Source organism: Carettochelys insculpta, chromosome 4, assembly GCF_033958435.1.
Source record: "Carettochelys insculpta isolate YL-2023 chromosome 4, ASM3395843v1, whole genome shotgun sequence".
NCBI classification, from domain to species: domain Eukaryota; kingdom Metazoa; phylum Chordata; order Testudines; family Carettochelyidae; genus Carettochelys; species Carettochelys insculpta.
This window is the reverse complement of record NC_134140.1, coordinates 123,407,252-123,430,878: the sequence shown is the minus strand read 5'-3', so window position 1 is coordinate 123,430,878 and position 23,627 is coordinate 123,407,252. Positions and strand designations below refer to the sequence as shown.

At 39.1% G+C, this 23,627-nt stretch overlaps 2 protein-coding genes across 4 annotated transcripts in view; one reads left to right on the top strand and one right to left on the bottom strand.

The window, feature by feature from the left end:
• The window catches only part of CDS1 (CDP-diacylglycerol synthase 1), a 34,034-nt gene extending 21,075 nt beyond the window's left edge, over nucleotides 1–12,959 (top strand). The window contains exons 8-12 of the mRNA XM_074992008.1: nucleotides 1,767–1,835; nucleotides 2,353–2,505; nucleotides 7,831–7,950; nucleotides 9,114–9,217; nucleotides 11,022–12,959. Of these exons, the coding sequence (XP_074848109.1) occupies nucleotides 1,767–1,835; nucleotides 2,353–2,505; nucleotides 7,831–7,950; nucleotides 9,114–9,217; nucleotides 11,022–11,151 (576 nt within the window). The 3' untranslated portion in view covers nucleotides 11,152–12,959. The remainder of the gene's footprint in view (nucleotides 1–1,766; nucleotides 1,836–2,352; nucleotides 2,506–7,830; nucleotides 7,951–9,113; nucleotides 9,218–11,021) is intronic.
• Nucleotides 12,960–15,562: 2,603 nt separating this feature from the next.
• Nucleotides 15,563–23,627, bottom strand: part of WDFY3 (WD repeat and FYVE domain containing 3) — a 284,323-nt gene continuing 276,258 nt past the window's right edge. For all 3 annotated transcript variants that reach the window (XM_074993680.1, XM_074993682.1, XM_074993681.1), the window contains 3 exons: nucleotides 21,188–21,299; nucleotides 20,592–20,789; nucleotides 15,563–18,804 (listed from right to left, as the gene is read on the bottom strand). In XM_074993680.1, coding sequence (XP_074849781.1) covers nucleotides 18,684–18,804; nucleotides 20,592–20,789; nucleotides 21,188–21,299 — 431 coding nt within the window. In that variant the 3' untranslated portion in view covers nucleotides 15,563–18,683. The remainder of the gene's footprint in view (nucleotides 18,805–20,591; nucleotides 20,790–21,187; nucleotides 21,300–23,627) is intronic.

Genomic DNA, 23,627 nt, shown 5'->3' with positions numbered 1-23,627 from the left:
AAAGTAATAAAGAAATTATTTCGCAACCCCAACTACTGATAGTGGGTCCTTGCCAGACAGAAAGCATATAAACCTAAGTTTTCTTTAAATCTTCTAGGCTCTTCCCTTTATCTGGAGGCCATAGACTGGATTGCCTTACTAACGTCACAAAATGCCTAATTCCAGTGTATGAGGATGTGACTGTACTTCTCGGAGATTATTTCTGCGTATGTTGCTTAGCCAAAGGCCTTAGCATAAGAACAAGACCTCAAAGTATTGAGAGATGTTCCAAATACAAAGAGACTGTGATTTTAATTCTTTGTTTTTATATCTCTATAACTAATTAAGTGGTAAAAGTATCTAAATTTTTAACATATGGCCTGAATATCTATATACTAACATTCACCTTTAAGATATTGGATTGATCCATCCCTCTGGGTCCATCTCACAGCAGGTACCACCTTTCAGTCAAGAGCTATATTACTTTCACTCATCCAGTGATGGAAAACCAGTACCTCAGTTGGATCTTAATCTTGTCTTTTCAGTCCTTACTGTGTTTCCTTTTGAATACCCAAGCTGTGTCTGCACAGGCACAAATCTTCGAAATAGCCATATTTTGAAGATTACTAATGAGGTGCTGAATTGAATATTCAGCACCTCATTAGCATTAAAACGCTTCCAGTGATCGGGATAAGGGGTTTTGAAAGGTGCAGGGTCCTTTCGAAAAGGAGCCCCATGTAGTCGCTCCGAGCCGCGCACTTTCGAAAGTGGCGCTTTCGAAGCGCTGCAGCTGGAAGCGTCCTAATGCTTCAATATTTAATTCAGCGCCTCATTAGTAATCTTTGAAATATGGCTATTTCCAAGATTTGTGCCTGTGTAGACACAGCCCTACTGACCTGTTACATGTCCCACCTCTCAAATAAAAGTTGTCTTCCTAGTCACTGTCACATCAGCAAGAAGGGTGAGCAAGCTGGGAGCACTCATGACACATCCACACATACTGATTTTTTTAAGTAAAAAGAAGGTCTCTCTTTGCATGCACACAAATTTCATCCTTTAAATATTTTTTGAGTTTCACATAAATCATCCACTTAGTGGTATTTTTTCAAAAACATACTGCTTCTGGATAGGACAGAAGGGTCCACTTTCTAGATATCTGACAGGTGATATTTGTTCTGTTTGCAGAGAACAAAAGCAGTTACAAAAATTAGGCTATGTGTGCCCATAGTAGAATAACCAAAGGCTCAGGCATGATTTGCGTGGACTCTGCAAATGGATCTCAGGTTGCATCGTCCTTTGACAGCTAACATGACCAGGTAGCATATATCTCTGCCTCTCTGCTCTGGGCATGATAGTATATTTTACTGGAGCATAAGCAGCCTCTACAGCATCTGTATAAAACTTACTTCTGATAACTGTGTATATGGTGACTATCTGGAGCTTTGGTCCATACATTGGTCCTGATCTCTGTTGCAGATACAATGTGAGAAAAAACAGTTACTTACCTTTGTAATTGTTGTTCTTTGAGATGTGTTGCTCATATCCAAGTTCATGCAGAGCTGTAGGAAAGATTTACCCTAGCTGCTATCCTTTGGACTGGCTGTGGACCACCCTGGAATGGCATCGGTGTGAAGTCCTATATATGACTGTGCTGCTCCAACTGCCCCTCAGTTCCTTCTTGCCGGCTACTCTGACAGTGTAGAATTCTGGCAGATATGTGTACAAGAAAATAATCATTATATAAATTGTTCATTAATTATATCAACTCCTTCTCTTTTTGTGATTAGCTGTCCCCTAAAAAAACATGGGAAGGGTTCATTGGAGGTTTCTTTTCCACGGTTGCATTTGGATTTATTGTAAGTAGCTGCAGGATTTTCCTTTTCCAATTTCATCCTTCAACTTGTGATTCTTAAATTTGACAGCAGCATTGTGTCAGTTGTTAAGTTAGAGTTAGTATCCATATAAATGTTATAATTCTCGTGAGAATAAGGGAAGTTCAAAAATTGTAGATTTTATGCTTTCTTTCTTCCTTAAAATTCAAGATTTCATTTAAAGGTGAGCTATATAGAAGCAACACATAGTCACTATCAATGTTTCATGATTTATTATTGGTTGTGGTAAGAAAACAATAATTTAGCATGACCTCAGGAGATCCAAAAAAATAATAGAAGTGTATGATGATAGTAATATTCAGAATGTTCACCTTAGGCAGCTCCTCACTAATCAGATTACCTCAGAGGGGATGTCCTACCCATCTTGGAACCATTTTGTAGCGAACATAATTTTTAACTACTGTCAACCATATACCAGGCTAATATCAAGTGTGACTTCAGTGAGAAATAAATACATAGTGATTTTTGATTTACTTTTCAGTTTGCCTACCTGTTGGCCCAACATCAGTATTTTGTATGTCCAGTGGAATACAATAGTGAAACAAACAGATTTGTTACAGAGTGTGAACCATCAGAGCTCTTCCAGATACAAAACTACTCTGTACCACCATTGTTGCAGATTGTGTTGGGAAGGGTAAGGGGAAATAAAACTTCAGTTAAAATTGTATTTTTATTTGCCTACTTTTGTACATTCATTATTGTTAAAGGTGACTTTGTCTGAAAAGCCACGGATTGAATGAACACATAGAATGAAGTGGTGTCACCCCTGGGTTGGGGGAAGGTGTTAAATGTAATTGAAGTATGTGTGGTGGAGTTGTATGGGGAATCTTGCACTTTTGCAATTGATGTTATATATCTGTCATGGAAACAGAAGACTGTGATTTTATAAACATAATATTAAATGTTTGAGAGGAATCCGGTATCAACATTTATTTCCAGAAGTCAGCCATTCTGTCTTGCGATGAATTGTACACAAAGTTTTTTCTCTGAGTAAAGGCCTGATTCTTATGCCTATGAGAACTTGACTTAAAACTCCCAAGAATTTGGAACATTTTGTTTGTGAAAGAGATTGGAAAGTAAACAGTTTAAGTGTTTGGTCAACATATGTTAGGCTGAATGTCTCCCTCTTCTTCCAAGTCATGCAAACATAAGATGTCTGAAATCTCTAGTGCTGTGTAGAATAAGGAAAGTTACTGACTGGTAACTCTGTGACTTAATGATCTCCTTCATTCCTTATATCCGTCTTACAGCTTCTTTGGAACGAGCTATGGTTAGAACATCAAAATGGCCATACCGAGTCAGACCAAAGGTCCATGTAGCCCAAAATTCTGTCATCTCACACTGACCAATGCTAGGTGCCTCCATAAGGAATGACCAGAACAGATAATTATTAAATGATCCATCCCATTGCCATACCCAACTTCTCACAAACAGGCTAGGGACACCATCCCTGCCCATACGGGATAACAGCCATTGATGGACCTGTCCTCCATGAATTTATCTAGCTCTTTTTTGATCCCAGTTAGAGTGTTGGCCTTCAGAGCATCTTCTGGCAAGGAATTCCACAGGTTGACTGTGTGCTATGTGAAGAACTATTTCCTTTTTCTTGTTTTAAAGATACTACCTTTTAATTTCATTTGGTGACCACTAGTTCTTGTGTTGTGAGAACAAGTAAATAAGTTTTTCTTATTTACTTTGTCCACACCAGTCATGATTGTGTAGGCCTGTCATAGCCCTCCTTAGTTGTCTTATTTCCAAGCTGAAAAGTCCCAGTTTTATTAATCTCTTCTCATATGGCAGCCATTCTGTATCCCTACTCATCCTTTTCCAGTGTCAAGTTATCTTTTTTTAGATGAGGTAACCATATCTGCATGCAGTATTCACAATATAGGCATATAATGGATTTATGTAGAGTATGACAGGGTCAGGCCAGAGGGCTAGATTAGAAGGGGAGGGAAGTAGTTCTAAAAAGCAGAAAGGGCCCTGTCTAATGAGGAGAGAGTTACTTCAAGGCAGTGAGGACCAGCTGAGCTGGAGTTATCATGGATGGCAGAGTGGGAGCAGTGGAGATGAACTGCTATAAATCAATTAAGGCCAACTGATCTCATTTCAGGCTGCCCCGGGGCCTTTTAAAGTCCCTTCTCTGTTGGGGGAAGGTGTGGAGAGTGGGAGAGGAGGCTGGAGTGAGTGGAGAGGATAAGAGATAAGGAGAGAGTTAGAAAAGCTAATAAGGATAACATCAGTGTTAGCAGAGACTACAACGGAGGTGAAGAGTGTTGGTAAGGTGTGTTTGGGTTCTCTTTCCCCAGGTAACCTGAGAGTTCAGCCAGTGGCTGGAGAAGACTGTTCATGCAGCCTAGGAAAACCAGAGGGTGTCTGGCCTTCTAGCCAAGGGACAGAAGTCTAACTCTGACAAGGGCAAGCGGGGCCTGTTCTGCAGTGCCTAAATTATCTGTGAGATTGTTAACTGAACAGAGGTCTGGGGCCCAGGAGTGGGATGGATCTTACCACAAGAGGCAATAAGATATTTTCTGTATTATTCACGGTTTAGTGATTTCTGATATCTGCTTTTTTGACTGTTGCTGCACATTGAGTGGATGTTTTCAGAGAACCATGCACAATGACCCCAAGATCACACTTTTGAGTGGTAACAACTAATTTAGTCCCCATCATTTTATATGTATAGTTGGTATTATGTTTTTCAATATGCATTACTTTGCATTTATCAACATTAAATTTCCTCCATTTTGTTTCCCAGTGAGCTAATTTTGTGAAATCTTTTTTGAAGTTCTTCACAGTCTGCTTTGTGCTTAATGATCTCGAGCAGTTTTGTTATATCTGCATATTTTGACATCACACTCTTTATCACTTTTTCCAGATCATTTGTGAATCTGTGGAATGGAATTGGTACTAATACAGACTCATAGGGGACTCCACTAGTCACCTCCCTTCATTCTAAAAATTGACCATTTATTTGTACCCTTTGGTTCCTATCTTTTAACCCATTACCAGCTCATTAGAGGACCTTCTTTCTGATCCCATGACAGCTAACTTTGTTTAAGAGCCTTTTGTGAGGGACCTTGTTAAATGCTTTCTGGAAATCTAAGTATATTATATCCACACAATTCCCTTTGCCCACGTTTGTTGACTGCTTCAGAGAATTCTAGTCGATTGTTGAGGCATGATTTCCCATTATGGAAACCATGTTCCTTCTTCCTCAACAAATTATGCTCCTTTGTGTGACTGACATATTGTTTTTCATTATAGTTTCAGTGAATTTACCTGGTACTGAAGGTAGACCTACTGGCCTGTAATTGCCAGGATCACCTCTAGAGCCCCCTTTTAAGTATTGGCATCACGTTAGCTATCCTTCAGTCATTTAGTAAAGAAGCTTTTTTAAAGGATAGGTTACATACCACAGTTTATAGCTCTGCAATTTCACATTGAGTTATTTCAGATCTCTTGGGTGTGACATGTGGTCATAGGGTTGTAGAGCTGGAAGAGACCTCAGAAGAACATCAAGTCCCAGCCAGGACTTTGTTAAACCAGGACTTAAAAACCTTAAGGAGATTCTACCACCTCCATAAGTAACCCATTTCAGTGCCTCACCACTCTCCTAGTGAAATAGTTTTTCCATAATATCCAACCTAGACCTCTCCCACTGCAACTTGAGACCATTGCTCCTTGTTCTGCCATCTGTCACTACTTAGAACAGCCTCTCTTCATCCTCTTTGGAACCTCCCTTTAGGTAGTTAAATGATACTATCAGATCTCCCCTCACTCTTCTGCACACTAAACAAGCTCAATCCCTCAGCCTCTCTTTGTAGGTCATGTGCTCCAGCCCTCTAATCATTTTCATTGCTCTCTTCTGGACCCTCTCCAACGTGTCTACACTGTTTCTGTTGTGGGGGACCCAGAATTGGATGCAGTATGCTGGCCTCACCAGTGCCTAATAAAGAAGAATAATCACTTTAGATCTGCTGGAAATGTTCTTCCTAATGCACCCGAATGTGCCATTAGCTTTCTTGGCTACAATGGACATGGTTGACTCATATAAGCTACGTCTACACATGAAGCCTACATCGAAGTAGCTTATTTCGATGTAGCGACATTGAAATAGGCTATTTCGATGAATAACGTCTACACGTCTTCCAGGGCTGGCAACATCGACGTTCAACATCGACGTTGCGCAGCACCATATCGAAATAGGCGCTGCGAGGGAACGTCTACACGCCAAAGTAGCACACATCGAAATAAGGGTGCCAGGCACAGCTGCAGACAGGGTCACAGGGCAGACTCAACAGCAAGCCGCTCCCTTAAAGGGCCCCTCCCAGACACAGTTGCACTAAACAACACAAGATCCACAGAGCCGACAACTGGTTGCAGGCCCTGTGCATGCAGCATGGATCCCCAGCTGCAGCAGCAGCAGCCAGAAGCCCTGGGCTAAGGGCTGCTGCACATGGTGACCATAGAGCCCCGCAGGGGCTGGAGAGAGAGCGTCTCTCAACCCCTCAGGTGATGGCCACCATGGCGGACCCCGCTATTTCGATGTTGCGGGACGCAGATCGTCTACACGTGCCCTACTTCAACGTTCAACTTCGAAGTAGGGCGCTATTCCCATCCCCTCATGGGGTTAGCGGCTTCGACGTCTCGCCGCCTAACGTTGATGTTAACATCGAAATAGCGCCCAACGTGTAGCCGTGATGGGCGCTATTTCGAAGTTAGTGCCGCTACTTTGAAGTAGCGTGCACGTGTAGACACGGCTATACACAGTCTGTTTATCCAATCCATGCTTCCTTAATTTGCTGGCAAGAGTTATGTGGGAGACTGTATCAGAAGCTTTGCTAAGTTCAAAGTATATCACGTACACTGACTTCCGCATGTCCATAGAGTCAGTTACCTCGTCATAGAAGGCAATCTGGTTGGTCAGGCATCACTTGCCCTTGTGAATCCATGTTGACTATTGCTGATCACTTTCTTCTCTTCCAAATGCTTCAAAATGGAGTCCTTGAGAAACCCCTCAATAATTTTTCTTGGGACTGAGGTGGGGTTGATGGGTCTGTAGTTCCCTGGATTGTCCTCCTTTCCTTTTTAAAAGATGGGCACTACATTTGCCTCTTTTGAGTCACCTGGGATGATGATTGATTACTATTTCAGTTTATCAATTTGTTCCAAAACCTCCTCTGATGACACCTCAATCTGGGACATTCCTCAGATTTGTCACCTAAAAAAGTCTCAGGTTTGGGAATCTCCCTCATGTCCTCAGCTATGAAGACGAATGCAAAAATTCATTTAGTTTCTCTGCAATGACTTTATCATCCTTGAGTGCTCCTTTAGGCTCTTGATTGTTCAGTGATCCCCCTGGCAGTTGAGCAGACTTCTTGCTTCTGACATATCTAAGCTATTGGTTTTGGAGTTTCGGGCTAACTGTTCTTCAAATTCCTTTTTGGCCTTCCTAATGACATTTTTACACTTCATTTGACAGAGTTATGCTCCTTTCTCATTTTTCCCAGTGAGATTTAACTCCAGCAATAAGGAAACAGCAGATTTTCAGTCAATCCGAAATAAGTAGTCCAGGTCTATTCCCTTCCCTTCAGTCAGAAAATTCCAGAGAAATCAAAATAGAACAATCCATCACTCCCCTCTTTCAAGGGGAAGAGGAGGAGACTATGACAAACAGAATACTGGTAAATAATTTTCCCTTTGTTGTATGTCTCCTCCTTTTCCCCATCATCAAATTCTTGAGCTGGTGTAAAAAGCTCTAACATGGTACTGAGCTTACTTATATATTGTGGATACTGAGATGGGAGTGTTATTTGTTTCAGATATTTCGGAATAAGATTGCCATGTAGACGTACCCTATGATGAAATGTTACATTGACTTTGGCCTTGAGTGTCTGAAATAATTGTAAATTATTTAAAATCAATATATATTCTAATAGTTTTTTTTTCCTCCCAGGAGACAGTGCATATGTACCCATTTCAGATACACAGCATTGCTTTGTCAACATTTGCATCTTTAATTGGGCCATTTGGAGGTTTTTTCGCTAGTGGATTCAAAAGGGCTTTCAAAATCAAGGTATGCACGGCTTTTCATGGATTTATTAGTGGATTTTTCAAAATCTTGTGAAGACTTTGTTAGAGCCAGTTCCTAGAATTTTAATTAGATGACTTCAGATTATATTTAATCCCACTTGTTTTCTACTAAACCAGGATCATATAAACGATCTTTAGCCTCTGAAACAACATTAGTCTTAATCAGAGATACATTGCAGAGTATGCATTGGCAAATAAAGTTCTTAAACCTATGTCATGAAGGTGCATTGTGTTTTCCATACTGGCAAATCTTAGCATTTTCTGGTTTCATTGATACACGTTACTAGTTTGGTACCTTTTGTGAGTTACCTCCTTATACTTGTTTATATAATGAGGCAAGACATTGTGTTACACATAAATAGTTATACAGATAATGTACATGAATACCCACTGACAATTTACTAGAACATATCACTCAAATTTTGTCTCTTGTAAAGATCGCACACACTTTTGAGCACTTGCTTGTATTTCAGATTTTGTAAATGAAAAATAGTGTTTGAATACAATGTGTACATAGAAAGTGATTGTTTTACACAGCATGAATTTATATAGACCAAACATTCTTTTTAATTAAGGACATTTGGAAATCAATGAAACCTATGGGGGATTTACAGAGCTGAAGTAAACTAACTAGTAATAAGGACCCTTGAGTTTTAGGACATCTCTTTCACTTTAACATTCAGGGAGCAGCATTCTTTGTGAATATGCTTTTATGCTATATAAAAGGAGAAAAGTAGAAAAGGAGAGAATGTATTCAGTTGTAGGAAGCAATTGAACTTGTACAGAGATAATGCTAAAAGATGATACTTAGAGATTAAAAGGGTTCACACACAATAGGATCGTTTGTAGAGGCCTAACAGTTCAATGCCTAATTTATTCCTAGGTTTGCCACTGACCACTTGTGTGAACTTGGGCGAGTCATTTCATTCATCTCATTACACCATTCTTTTTCCTGCTCTTTTTCTTGCCTGTTTTGAATAGTGAATTCTTTAGGACAGATACTGGTATAGGTGTTGGATACAAGTCAGTTCAGGTGGATGTTCATGATGGAGCTCGTGTATCAGTTAGGCTCTGCTGTAGTACAGGCAATAGGTTAGTGAGATATTGTATGTGAATATTTATATTAGTGAATTTTTTTTCTTGAAGGATTTTGCTGACACTATTCCTGGCCATGGTGGAATAATGGATCGTTTTGATTGTCAGTACTTGATGGCTACTTTTGTACATGTGTATATCACCAGTTTTATAAGGTATTTTTGCACATATAAATACATATAGTCAATACAGAGATCAAGTAAACTTTCTTCTATTACATGCATTTCTGTTCTGCTGGTACGGTAAAGGTTAACTTTAAACTTGATTTATGCAGTTGCATTCGATCAGAAGGATCTCTGGAATATTGGAGACATTGCTAAATTTCATGATATTTCTACAGAGGTCTTGCTATGGGCTGTGTTATCATTGTTTTTTACTACTAGTTAAGGAAAAAAGAAGAATGTACCCAAGTGTTTATAAAGAAAATTAATCTAAAATAATCCCAGTATATTCTGATTTCTATTTGTGGTAATTGGAGTAGTGGCAGTTCTGCTGTCATGCCCTTTTTAGTATATGCAGCCTGGGGAGAATCTGTAGGGTTCAGGTAAATTTAAAAAAAACAAAACTATCAAACTTCTGTATTTTCAGAGATCTGACTTCTAACTTCCTGGTTCAGATTTTTTTAAAAATACAAGCTGGGACACCCCACTTATTAGAAAATTTGCCAGATTATCTCTCAGCTACAGCATCTTTGATGGGGAAGTGTTTAGAATAACAACAGTATTATGCGTCAGTGTCTTTCATTGTAGCTCTTAAGATGCTTGTTGATAGAGTTTCAATTTTAGGGGCATGCTCACAATATCCAATATGTATGTGTACATTGGGTATTTGTTTATAAGATAAGAATACACAAATGTGTGGACTTACATAAATGTGGCTGATACAGATCTATCACCCTTTGTCATAAATACATTTAACATATTTTAAATTACACTTGAGATTTCCTGACATGACAGTTATGGATTGATTGTCTATTTTAAATTCTAGATTTGGAAAGTATCCTATTAAGGAAACTTTAAGAACCTTTTTGGTTCTCTAACATGCCTCACCTAGTGCCCATTTATTTGAGAAGTAGACAACTTATCTTAAGCCATCAGAAAATGGCTTTATCAGAATAGTCTGCAGCAAGTGACCCCTCTCTAGCAAAAACTTAACCTCAGTGGTGACTCATGAGCAAGTAGGTTCAGGTATTGCTAAATTACACCATGGATAATGTTTTTTTTCTGTCTGTTTTTCACGGCTGTGATTAACCTTGTGAAAAATGAACATTTTCCGAATCACATCAACAAGCACAGCCAACTATCATAGCGATTTGTTTCTTGAAGGTGACTTAAACATGATTTAACTGCATGTTTAGGGAGAAGTCACACAAGACATGCCCTACCAAAACCACTTGGCGAGCATTAATTGGAAATGTGTGTTTTCCTATAACTGATTTACAGAATCACCTGCTGTGGTTTTGGTAACAAGTTCAGACTGAGAGTTGCAGCAGAAAGGTTCTCTCTGCCCTTGGATTTCTTGTTTCAAGATCCTTTCCCAGTGGTCTAAAGATGGGCAACAGGCATCACTTGGACACTCATCTTTCATCATGTGGCTCATTAGCATGAGCATCTTGGAAGATACAGAGGGTGAGGAAATCAAAGCAAGTAATTCAGTCACATTCTCACTGTGACCAGCAGCAGCCTTTATGCATACTGTGTTTCTGACTTACCTGGTTAAAACATCTTATTATTACAATTCGTACAACAGATACAGGCCAAGATAGCAGATTTTAATTGTGCTTTCCAGACAAAACAGAAGCTCTGGGGAGATCATTACACTAGAAAAAAATCTCTATTTCTCTGTCTCAAAAAGCAGACACCTTTATACAGTAGGAGGAAAAGAAAACAAATTTCTTCCGTATGGTAGGTTTAGTGCTTTTATTGAATTAAAATTTTTCCCTAAAAATTTCTTTGGCAGGGGTCCAAATCCCAGCAAATTACTGAAACAACTGTTGGTACTTCAGCCAGAAGAGCAACTGAATGTATACAAAACTCTGAAATCTCATCTCATTGGAAAAGGGGTCCTTCAGCCATCACTGAAGGCATAGTTGGACTGAATGGTGGACTGCAAAAACAAAACAGAACTAAAACCTGCCAGAAAAACACTGGGAAAAACCAAGAGGCAACAGTGTATAGTAATAATGGTTGAACAAGAAGTAGATAGTAGTTTTGAAGACATTAGTGCTTCTTTCCTGAAACTGTGAATATTTAAGACGACGTATAAAGCTTGTTTGCTTGTAAAAAAAACTGTTTGTTTATTTTAGTTTCTGACCTTGATGTTGTCCGCCCTCCTTCGGGATCCAGCCTGTCAGGTTAAATAGTTTTAAAAATAACCCTATTCATTTTCAGCTGTTATATATTATAACTAAATTGAGGAAATATTAAGGCTGTACTGGCACTGTGCAATTTATAAAGCAGCTTTTAATGTAACTTATCAGTACAGTTGTTCCTTATAATGCAAGTTTTTTAGTACTTTATATATTTAGCAATAATTGTCATACATGTTCTTCAGTAACCATTGAGAATAACCAAACTGCATTAAAGAGACTGATTTATCTAGGGTGCAGTTGGTTACATCACTTGCCAGAAAATAGTCTGTCTTGAGAGCTGCTCAGAAAATTGATACCAGAATTTAGAATCTGATATATCAAAGTTATGCTGGATTTGTATCATTACTGTTTTGCTAAAAATGACTAAGGCTAGCACAATTTCTAGTTAATTGCTTTGAAAAAATTCTAATGAAATCAGGGGCCCTTGCAAGGTGGTAAAGGCATCTTCATTGTTTGAGATGCTCAGGCAGTAGCATCCTCTTTTGGAAGAGTCCTTCTGTATTACAAAAACAAGTTGCTGTCCCAAAACTAGAGTGGGGATTAATAGAAAAGGATTCTCAAAACTGGCATGTGGGCATCAGGGGTCCTAGATTTTTAGGACTTCATATCCCAATGATTGTTGAATTGAGCTCCTTATAGACTTACTCCTCATGCCTTGATATTTTTTTTTATCCGTAGAATGGTCCTGTTTCCCTCCTATGCAAAACTCTGAGATTCTTGGATGAAAAGTGCATTATACTCACATGCTTATTAATATTTTCATTATTATTGTTCCCCTGAAATCACTGTTATCTGACTGACCAGATGCACAAAGTTCCAGATGGAGGTGATGTACGTGGTTTGTCTGCCATTTGTTATCAAGTTAAGTAACTCTAACTTCAGTGAGTTTGGGTAACAATACAAGGATTTAGTTGAGAAATGTATATTTTATAACCAGCTGCTTTTTCAGTAGACTTAAATGTGTGTGAACAAAGTTGCCACTAAAATTGTTAACTATATTCTAATCTCATTTCACATAGTATTTCTCATCATGTAATAAAATTTTAGTGAAAATAAAAAATACATCTTTTGAACAAATGGAAATTATTCTCCTCCTGTAATGTACAAAAGTGCATGAATATTAAGTTTCTCTAGGTGTACTAGAGGTGCTAATGTGATAAATTTCAGTTCCTCCAATCCTAATGTAAATAAGCTTCTGCACTCGAAGTGCACTCTACCTATATTAATTTTGTGGGGGGCTAAAAATGAAAATGTTAAAATTGCTCGGTGCTACTTGAAAAACACAACATAGAAGGCAAATAGAGATGTTTGCAAGCTCATGCTTGTACAATTCCAAGTTTTTGTTTACTTTTGAATAGAATTTGAGACAAATGCATATTCTGTTTCAGGGCTACATGCTAACTGCATTTAGGCCAAGGTAGTCTGTATATATCTGTAAATAATAGTCTTGTATAAGAGATATACTCTAATTCCAAAATAAAGTTTCCATTCAGTGGTAATGCCAATGCTAAATAGCTGAGGGAACAAGATATTGTATTTTTTATGATCTACTGTAAGGCAACAGTGCTTCTGTTTAAAAAAAAAAAAAAAAAAAAAAAAAGGGGGGGGGGGGGAAGAAACCAGCTTTGAAATCACACTGCTTGCAAATTCTTTCAGTAGTCCCATTTTAGTGTTTAATATTACTGAAACTAAGCACATGTAGGACTCACTAACTTGAAAATGGAACACCACATGAAGGTTAAAATAGCATAGCCAAAATTATACGCTATGATAGTAAGCTGTTTTAAAAATTATGGAAAGAAAGTAGCATTTGATAAAGCAGGAAAAAAGTATCCACACACACATCTAAATAAGGCTTGAGTTAGGTAACGATATTTTGTTAGATTCTTCCAGTAAGTAGTAGAGCCTTACTAGAGTTGGGTGTAAAGTCATACTCATGCAAGAAAATTAAAAATTATAATTAACAATAAAATGTTTGAACTTTTAAAAATTATAGAATGTATAAGTAAATAGAATATATTGTAGTGTTTAATAGTGACTCACCTGAAGGCAATGGATCTTCAATAGCCCTGTAAAAAGGGCAAAGTTACAACAAAATAATCATCTGCAGATGCATTAATGGTTAACCATTTAATCTGCTGTTGTAAATTTCTCACTCACTGGGGTAAGCCCCACTGTAAGTCTTTTCAGGATTGGAGCCTTAATTTTTAACTTGTGACATGCCAGAAATATTTCCTCTCATATTCACTGTGCCTCTGCTCCCCTGGAGTCCTCGCACATTTCTTGTGCATTAGTTCCATTATTATAGGCATGCAACCTTAAGTCTAAATTTTGCAGGAGTGATTTCTCTCTTCTTTGCCTTCCTGTTGGACAGGGTTGTTGTAATTACCTTTTGAGCAAAACAAATGTAGAAATAATGTGTATACTGTAAATGTATCATAGTATGTACATTTTAATTGTTTCAGTCTTTCTTGAAGCTAGGATTGGGAGAATAAAGCTGGGACAGAAATGTATGATCTGACTCTGTCATTTTTTTCCCCCCTCTATAGCAAACATTATGCTCTGACAGTCTCTTACAGATGCACTGTTGTTGTTAAACATAAGTTGTCAACCACAATCAATGGCCTGTGAGTAACTGAAAACATTGTTTTTAAACACATTAATTGCATACCTATGGGTAGAGAGAGAGGCATCATCTGCAGCGACCTGTGTCTATTCAAACACAGTGGTAGCCCAAGCTGCAATCCGAGGGCAACAAGAGAAGGGCAGAGGAAAGAGTAAGCAATTCCTAATCCTGCTCCAGCAGAGAGGTAGGGTTCCTGAACTTCACCCCATTGCTCTGTGCCTGACCATTCTTCCCTCGTGCAGTGTCCACTTCCTTGTTTCTGGCCACCCCGATGCCCTTAAGGGATATAAAGTGTGCTAAGACTGAATTCTTTGTTAATGTTAGTCTGGTAATGCTGAGCAATAATTTGTAGTGCTAAGAAGTTGTGTAAGAATGTAGTATACAATGTAACTGCCACACTTATTTTTGAAACTAAGTGATGTATTCTTGCAGATGATACACAGTATCATTGATGCAAATTATAGACAGGGCACATATTTGCACTGCGGTTGCTTGAAATCCGGCTGCAAAAGTTTCCCTTTGGGGCTCTAGAGCACTGTAGTGAGACATTTGGAGAAGCTTTCTGGTGGCAGGACAGCCAATTTGATGAGAACATCCTTTGTGCTCTGCTTCCAGTGTTTCTGATTCTCCCCACTTCTGACCATCAAGCTCTCTAAGACTCTCGGCTATGGGACTAAAACAGGTGCAACCCAAAATAATTCCAAGTGATGCTACAGTGCGTTGGGAGGGAGGAGTATACTCTGTGCTGAACTTTGCAGTGCAAAGCCTGGATCTCTCCTTTCTTCTAGCTTACTTAAGGACAGTGTTGCTCCCAGAACCAGAGCTGCATTACTGGTAAATTTTCTGTTCCTCCCTGCAAGATCAGTCATTTCCTGAAAAATGCTGGAAATGCAGTACCAGATCTGGCATCAGTGCATGTGTTTTGGAGGCAGGCAGATTGGCACTCGTAATCCTTTGAACAAGTTGTATGGAACAACATGTTGCTCCTAAAAAGGTTTGTCATTTTCTTTAAAATCTGTATCAACATCGGTGAAACATGAGCTCACTCTCCCGCAAACTCTTAGTGATATAATCATTATGCCAGGGGAAAATTTCAAAAGTAAGAATTTCAGCAGATTCTCACAAGCTAAGATGGGGTTGAATTTCACTTGAGGAAGGAGATGAACTTAAAATTTTGGTTTTTTTCCATTCTTCAAAATTCCTCAAAGAAACAAGCTTAGTCATTCCCTTTGCAGTTTTTGCTATGTGATTGTGCAATACTCTGTTCCCATCATGGCCAGTCCTCGAGACTTCAAGAGCTGATACTTGTAAAACAAAATACAAGGACTTTATGTTCTGGGCATTTGTGAATTATAGTAGTCACATTTGAGAAAAAAATTCAAATATGAAGGATATGCATAATGTATGGGCAGTTACAACTTTTTTTTTAAAGTATTCAATTTCAACCATTGCTTCCTTATTCAAATTCTTTCAAGAGAAATGCAAAACAGCTTTTTGGTGGTAAATAGCAGGTATTTATTTGAAATGAAAAAAAATACTTAAGTACCTGAACTATTGCATTTAATCATGTATTGTAATTGTTACTCTACCTTTTTGTATTGGAGACAAATATACAATGAACATTCAGATATCACAGATTGCACACTAGATAGCAATTCTTCAGGCCATTTACAATAACCACCAAAAAACAGATATTGGATTCTGCAATATAGTACAAAATTCCACACTCCAGTCTTAGCCAGTTATCTTCAATTTACTCCTGTTGCTGTACAAATAAGTGGCCATTTACTAGGGCTTACAAGTTAACAAGACAAAAAAATATACATTGCACTGACACAAAAAGTCAGCTGTGTTAATAGTCATGCAACAAGTAACCAAACTTGCTGAAATTAAAAATACTTTCTAAAAACAGTTTTAACTGCATAAATATTTTGTACACAGTTCATTTACTGAAACGAAAGGAGTCTTTAAATGATACAAAGCAAAAATAAGTTTCTACCAATTTTATACATAAGTGCAAAATAACTTATCTGAAGTGTTTTTCTATTGAATGTGGGCTGGAGGCAGCCAAATTCACCTTCATAAGCTTGAAATTACAGTTGCACACAACATACAAGTGTTAAAGAACAAGAACAAGGCCCAAGAAGACGTGAGGTACTTGTGGAGAATAGAGACCGGTAATGAGAGTGGTGTTCTGTGTTTTTGCTCCAAGAAATTTGTGTGTGGCCAGTGAAGCCATTTGGAGAAACCAAAGTAGGTTTGTGCATTAAAAGCTAAAAAGAATTTAATTGAATTGAGTAAAATAGTTGCCCACAGCACCAGCTGTCAAAGGAAATATGATCCGCTGGTGTTTCTATTCTATCACCTAAATACAAGTTGTTCTGGAAAAGTTCTCTCTATATTGCAGGAGAGGAATTAAGCTTGAGTGGGTTTTACTAGTTTATTACGTCCAAGTTATGATTACTAGCATAGAATGCAGCTAGTGGAGAGGGGGGGAAAGGAGAATAAATGACCTTCATTTTTAGTGCCGTGCCGATTGTAAAAAGTGTAGAATAACACTGGTACAATGCATCTGTAGTTGAACATAGTTAGTGTTCTCAGTAGGAGTCCTGCAGTTATACCTCAGCAGCATCTAATATTTAGATTCAGTAACCATTTCTATGAAAATTAATTTGGAGTTAAAATAGTGAGGTCTTAGCCTACTGGAAACAATTTCAATGGATGTCAGTTTTAAATCTGACACTGTGAAGGTCATTAACCCATAATCTGGACTATAGCGCCAAAGCATCAGTGTTTCTTCAGAAATGAAGGTGCTCTGTTTTAGGAAGGTTTTTTTTTAAAGATATATTTGTCATGGTGGCCATGCAAGGCAACGAGTACTTTAACCGGACTAAGGAAACGTGCATTTACTCACTCAATAATGTAGGAGGGCTCTTAAATGTGCCTTTCTGTTCCTTTGAGAAGCTACTATATGTACCAAAACAGGAATTTTTATCTAATTGTTAACAGTCCATCACATACTTAAAAACGTATCAAAATACCCATTTAACTGTCAGTGCAGTACACTGTAAATAGCAAAATAGCATAAATCAACAAAAAGATAGGCGCTCTAGTTAGCACTTGACTATCTTTTGGGAAACTTAACACCATCATACAGGTTCTAAATATTTTCAGTGATACAATTTAAGTATTGTGTTTTACTTTAGCTATTAATATTGTGGACCAGATTATACTGTCACATCCATATAAATTAAGGTAATTCCATTTTTTAAATTGATGCAAGTTTGGCCTATTGATTTGGGTCACACGCTTACCATTATTTAGAAGTATTACCAGTTTGTGACTATATGTAAATGTAGACCAGTTTGGTTACCCATTTACAAAATATATACACACACATTTAAAACAACAAAACAAAGTATGATCATGGGCCTGTCTTCTGCAACTGTTCTAGTCGGGGTAATGCCAGTGTGTCCCCCATATGTGGTGCAAATTCAATTACTGATTAAAAATACTGTAATTGAATCCATTAAAACTTAATAGAAATGATCAATCACTTCTTGTCACTGAACCATGAAGACTTAATATCAGAACTGCTTTTATATTTCCAGTTGTTTAGCAAGGATTATGTTCAATACAATAATGCCTCTAAGACAAAGTTTTATGCAAGAGAAGTTAATTTGAGTTACTTGCACGCCAATTTCTATTAGTTTAAGATAAAAGCTGGCTCTTGCATTGCATGAATCAGCTACTAACTAATAAATACTGAACAAAACAGCAGCTGTAACGTATGTATAAAAGAGGCCTTATTAAATATGAACAATGAGCTGGTAAATAGCTAGGTATAAAAAGCAAATAGAGTGTACAATTTATTTCTTAGTTATTTTACAATTAGAATAAAATATTGCAAGTCCGATTCCCCCAGCACATTTTCCTTTGGAAAAAAAAATCCATGTAATTTCTACAAATAGCCTTGTTTAATTTAGGATACTGTGGGCAACAAAGAACAAACATGCACAGACTGAATTTTAAACAAAAAGTACAAATGCCATTTGAATTTTTTAAACATTCATATCTAAGTTTATAGATGAGATAAAGATGCTGCACAATGTATGGTGGTTAGGCTGAAGTCCTATGTAACAGGCAGTTAAGTTCATATTTTGATTAAAAAGGTCATTATACCTATTTACAATATACACAGTTGCTTGCAAAGAAGGCAGATTTACAACTATCTTCTAAAAAGCCCCCCTGCCCCCAATAAGGATGTCTAGCTCTACAAAAACAAGACAACAACAGATGGTTAGTGGGTGAGGATTTCTTTTGATAACCATGTTAGTAGGGAGATTTTTGTACCAAAAGTTTTACTGTTTATGCGACTACCAATCCTGTCTTTCTGATGCTGTTCATTTAAATATTTGCTTGCTTTATAATTTCAATCAACATGAATGAAATCAATTATCCCTTTTTCTTTCATTGCTTAACACAGTACAAAGATAAGTGTAAACGAACAACATTCTAATCCTTTCTAAATTTGCTGAACAATTCTGTAATTAATTCAGGGAGTTACTGTGGGGCTGAAATGGGATCCCACCAGGCTTGGTCTTTAGTTTGTGTCAAAGCCTCATTAATTTCTAGGCCCCTCCTCAAAACCTCTCTCATGTTGTAGGTTGTAGTAACAGTTCTGACAGACTCTCACAGGTGATGAGATTTTCAAACGCTTGATTTCAGATTGAAACCGACTGCACCTGAAAGAGGAAAATAAAATTGTAATCGTGTTCTTTCCCATATCCCACTCTCTTACTTATAGGCCTAAAATACCTTGCAGTTAGTAACTTTAGTGTCTCAAAGGCAAGCCTGGGGGGGAGGCAAAAAATAACCCCTAGCTTAAAACACAGACCATGATTAGAAATATAGCACAACTGCACTGGGAACAGAACAGCTGGAATTTTGTCTGCTTAGCGATTGTACAAAACCACTGTAGATAATTTTGAATAAGCAACAAGCCCAAGTTTTGTATGGATATAAAGTATGTACATATTCAAGAGTTGCATTGCTTTGTGACTATTTTAGAAACACATTCATAGAAATCATAGGACTGGAAGGGACCTCAGGAGGGCATCTAGTCCAGCCCCCTGCCTAAAGCAGGACCAACCCCAACTAAATCATCCCAGCCAGGACTTTGTCAAGCCAGGACTTAAAATTCTCTAGGGATGGAGATTCTACCACCTCTCTCAGTAACGCATTCTAGTGCTTCACCACCCTCCTGGTGAAATAGTTTTTCCTAATATCCAACCTATACCTGTCTGTCTGTAACTTCAGACCATTGTTCCTTGTTGTGCTGTCTGTCACCACTGAGAACAGTTTCTCTCCATTGTCTTTAGAGCTCACTTTCAGGAAGTTGAAGGCGCTATCAAATTGCCCCTCAGTCTTCTCTTCTGCAAACTAAATAAGCCCACATCTCTCAGCCTCTCCTCATAGGTCATGTGCTTCGGCCCCTTAATCATTTTTGTTGCCCTCTGCTGAACCTGCTCCAATGCATTCACATCCTTTCTACACCAGGGAACTCAGAACTCCAGCTGTGGCCTCACCAGTGCCAAGTAGAGGGGAATAACAACTTCTTGATATCTGCTGCAAATGCTTCTCATAATGCACCCCAATATGCTGTTAGCCTTCTTGGCTACAAGGGCACACTGTTGACTCATATCCTGCCTCTCAACCGTTATAATCCCCAGGTCCTTTTCTGCTGCACTGCTTCTTAGCCAGTTGGTCCCCAGCCTGTAACAATGCCTGGGATTATTCCATCTCCAAGTGCAGGATTCTGCACTTCTCCTTGTTGAACCTCATCAGATTTCTTTTGGCCCAGTCCTCCAATTTGTCTAGGTCACTCTGGACCTTATCCCTACCTCCAGTGTATCTACCTGTTCTCCTGGGCTTAGTGTCATCTGCAAATTTGCTGAGGATGCAATCCATCCCCCTCATCCAGGTCATTAATAAAGATATTGAACAATATAGGCCCTAGAACAGATCCTTCAGTCAGTTCACTTGAAACCGACTGCCAACCAGACATCGAGACGTTGACAACCACCCATAGGGTTGAACCATCAGGCCAGCTTTCTATCCATCTTACAGTCCATGTATCCAATCCATACTTCCTTATTTTATGGGCAAGTTAATTGTATTCCAATACATGGCTTAACCGCTCCACATACGGAGTTAATATAGTAACCCTAGTTGAAGAAAATACAGGTTTTTCCAACTACTATGCATCTTAGAAGCTTATTACTTGGAGTTTATGCCATGTCTGCTGGATGCGGGATTTAAAATTGTTAGTTCAATTTTTAATCAAGAAGCTGCTATTGCTGCATTCATGGTTTTCAGAAGCTGGATGGGTCTTGTTTTTTTCCCCAACTATTTTCATTAAATTGTGACATTTGTAGTACTTGCATTAAAATTTTATTAAACATGCATTTTTACTTTCCTAAAAGTGCACTTTGTAAAATGAAAAATATAAGGTAAACTAGTGACTGCTTACTTCTGACAGAAGAGTTGTCCACAGTTTCTGCAATGGTGACGCCTTTCAGTGAGAGAAAATCGGACTGAACATCCTGAACAGCTGTCTCCTCCCTCATCTTTCACCCAGTGGTCAGCTGCAGACCGCCCAGGTTGGTCACTTACAGACCAGCTGAACACTCTTCCACGACCATCACCCACTAGAATCCTGCTGTGATCCCTGTAAGAAAGGTGAATTACTATTCCAGCCACAACATAAAAGATTTTATTCACCATTAAACATCTCATCACCAGTTTTTGTCTGAATTGGGGATGTGTCCATGACTTATTCATACCACCTGTTAAACTCAGACCAACAGAGATGGTCTTAGCCTGGTCTTACTCAAGAATGCAATTTTGACAGTGTGTAACTAAATGCTGCAGTAGTTGTAACTAATCAGGTTTTCATCCTTTTCTTTTTAGTCCAGTACTAGAATAAATCAGTTTCAAATTTTGCTGTTCTGTCGGATGTTCACTGTGTCTTAAAAAGTAACATGTAATTTCTCCCACCACTGACCCACCCATCCAAATTCATTCATTTTGTAAATCCACCTAGAGCATCTGTGTTCAGGTACTCACTTTGAGATGCCCAGTGCTGTGATCTCTGCAGGATGTGCATTGTCTTTGCGATCAAATGCTGTGTGCATAGTTAGTTTGCTTCTAAATACCAACTGACGCTCCCATCTGTATCCTAGAAGTGGGCAGGAAAAAAGGAGAGCTAAGATCTCTCACTGTCTTGCAGACTGCATCCTATCATGATGTAGGTAGGGAAAAGGAACAATTTTCCTGGAGGCTCCTCCACCCTCTCCCACATGCCACCTCTCCTATGCAGGCCTGTGCTTCTCCAACATGATGATATTGGTAAGTGTCAACATTTTAAACAATTTCACTGCCCATAAGTAAGGAGAGGAAGTATCCAACTGTGAAGCTCTACATCAAATGGAAAGGAGGAGATGCAAAGGTTTAGTCCAAAAACACACAGAGGAGGTACGCCAGAAGACACTTTTGGGACCCTTTATCACATGGCAAGACTGCAGAGCCATGACTAATTTTACTTTTTCTCTAAGAAGAACTCAGCCTTTAGACATTTAGGAAACACTGCTTTGTATGAAGAACTGAGACAACATGTACCTTAATATACTACAGGTGATGCCCCTTATTATCAATTTTTGGATTATCATGTACCAATCAGAAAAAAAATTAAGGGATTCTGTCTGCAACACTTTCATGCTTTGACAGCACTGCCTAAGGCATCAAGAACGAAAGATTACTCAGCTGATGCAGTAACCGGAGTTCTTCAAGGTGAGTATTCCTGCAGGTTCTCCACCATAGGTCTGGGTGCCATCCCAGTGCCTTCAATTGGGAATTTGTCCAGCAGTCCAGTGTGGGCCATGCATGTGTTGTGCTGTAGCCATGCGCTGTGGCAGTTGGAGCCGCACATGTGCAGCCTGTGGCCTACTGTTCCTTCCCTACCATAAGATCTGAAGTCTCTGAAGCAGAGGGTAGGACGGTGGGTGGTAGAGCACCTGCAGGGACACTCGTCTCAAAGAAACACAGTTACTGCACCAGGTGAGTAACATTCCCTTCTTCGAGAGGGACGTCCCTGTGGGTGATCCACCATTGGTGACTAAAGAGCAGTAATTCTTAGGTGATAGGGACTTCGGAGCACTAGAAAGTTGAGGGAAGTACTGCTCTACCCACTTGGGTGTCTACTCTTAAGCCCTGTCTAAGGGTGTAATGGCTGATGAATGTGTGATGGGATGCCCAGGTCGCAGCCCTGCAAATTTTTAGTAAAGGGACATTGTGCAAGAAGGCTGTGGAAGCTGACATAGCTCTGGTGAAATGTGGTGTTAAGGGATAGGGAGGTTGTATTCTCTTGCATTTGTACAGCAGTTTTATGCAATAAATACCCACCTAGATAGTCTTTGCTTTGATATTGGTAACCTTAGAATGGTTAGCTATAGAAAAGAATAATAGTTTCCCTGAAATTCTGTTCTGTCTATGTAGTATGCAAGGGCTCTTTTAATGTTCGAAGGGTGCATGGATGATGAAGAGGCAGGCTGGCATGCAGTGTCAGGAAAAATACTGGTAGGTGGATGGGGATCATGGATATAGAAAGAAAGAAGGAATCTTTGGGAGAAATTTGGGGTGGGAGTACTGTGACCTTATCTGAAAGAATATAGTGTACGGAGGTCTCCTACACGTTGGCGAGATGCAATCACCAGGAGGAAGGCAAACTTACGGAAAGGTAGGTCAAGGAACAGGAGATGAGGGGGTCTGAATGGTGTCATCAATGCAGAGAGGATGAGGTTCAGATCTGATGGGGTTACAAGAGATTTCTCTTCTATAGCCCTTTGAGGAAGCATTTTGCCATGGGATGTGCAAAGAGCGAGCCATATTCTATTCTCTGATGTAAGGCTGCTATTGCTGCAAGATGTAGTCTAACTGAACTCAGAGGCCGATTTGTTGCAAGGTACTTTAGTCAAGCACTGATGTGATCAGTGCCCTCATTGGGTTTATGTGCTTGGTCACACACCATGTGGTAAATCTCCTCTATTTGTAAGGTAGATGCGGACCTTGTGTAAGACTTCCTGCTGTGCAATAAAACCTATTGGACTTCCACTAAGCAGTCTAATTCTGCACACATGGGCCATTGAGAAGCCATGCTGTGAGTTGGAGCCTCAGTAGGAGTGGATGTAGGTGATGACCCAGTTCTATGGCAATCAGGTTGCGAAGAAAGCAGAGTTGTGTGGACTTGTGTGTGACAAAAAGCTATACTGGTTGTCTTGGCCAAGTTGGCACTGTAAGAATTATTCTTGCTCTGTCTGTGCAGATTTTCTTTATCATCCTGGAGAGGCGGTGGAATGAGTGGAAAGGTGAGGCATGGTCTGTTTTACCAGTTTATCTTGAATGCACGTCCCTGTGATCCCCAACTGACCACTGCCCTCAAACATAAGAGCACACTTCATGTTCTTGGCTGTTGCAAAGAGGTCTATCACAGATGGCCCCAGGTGAGGGA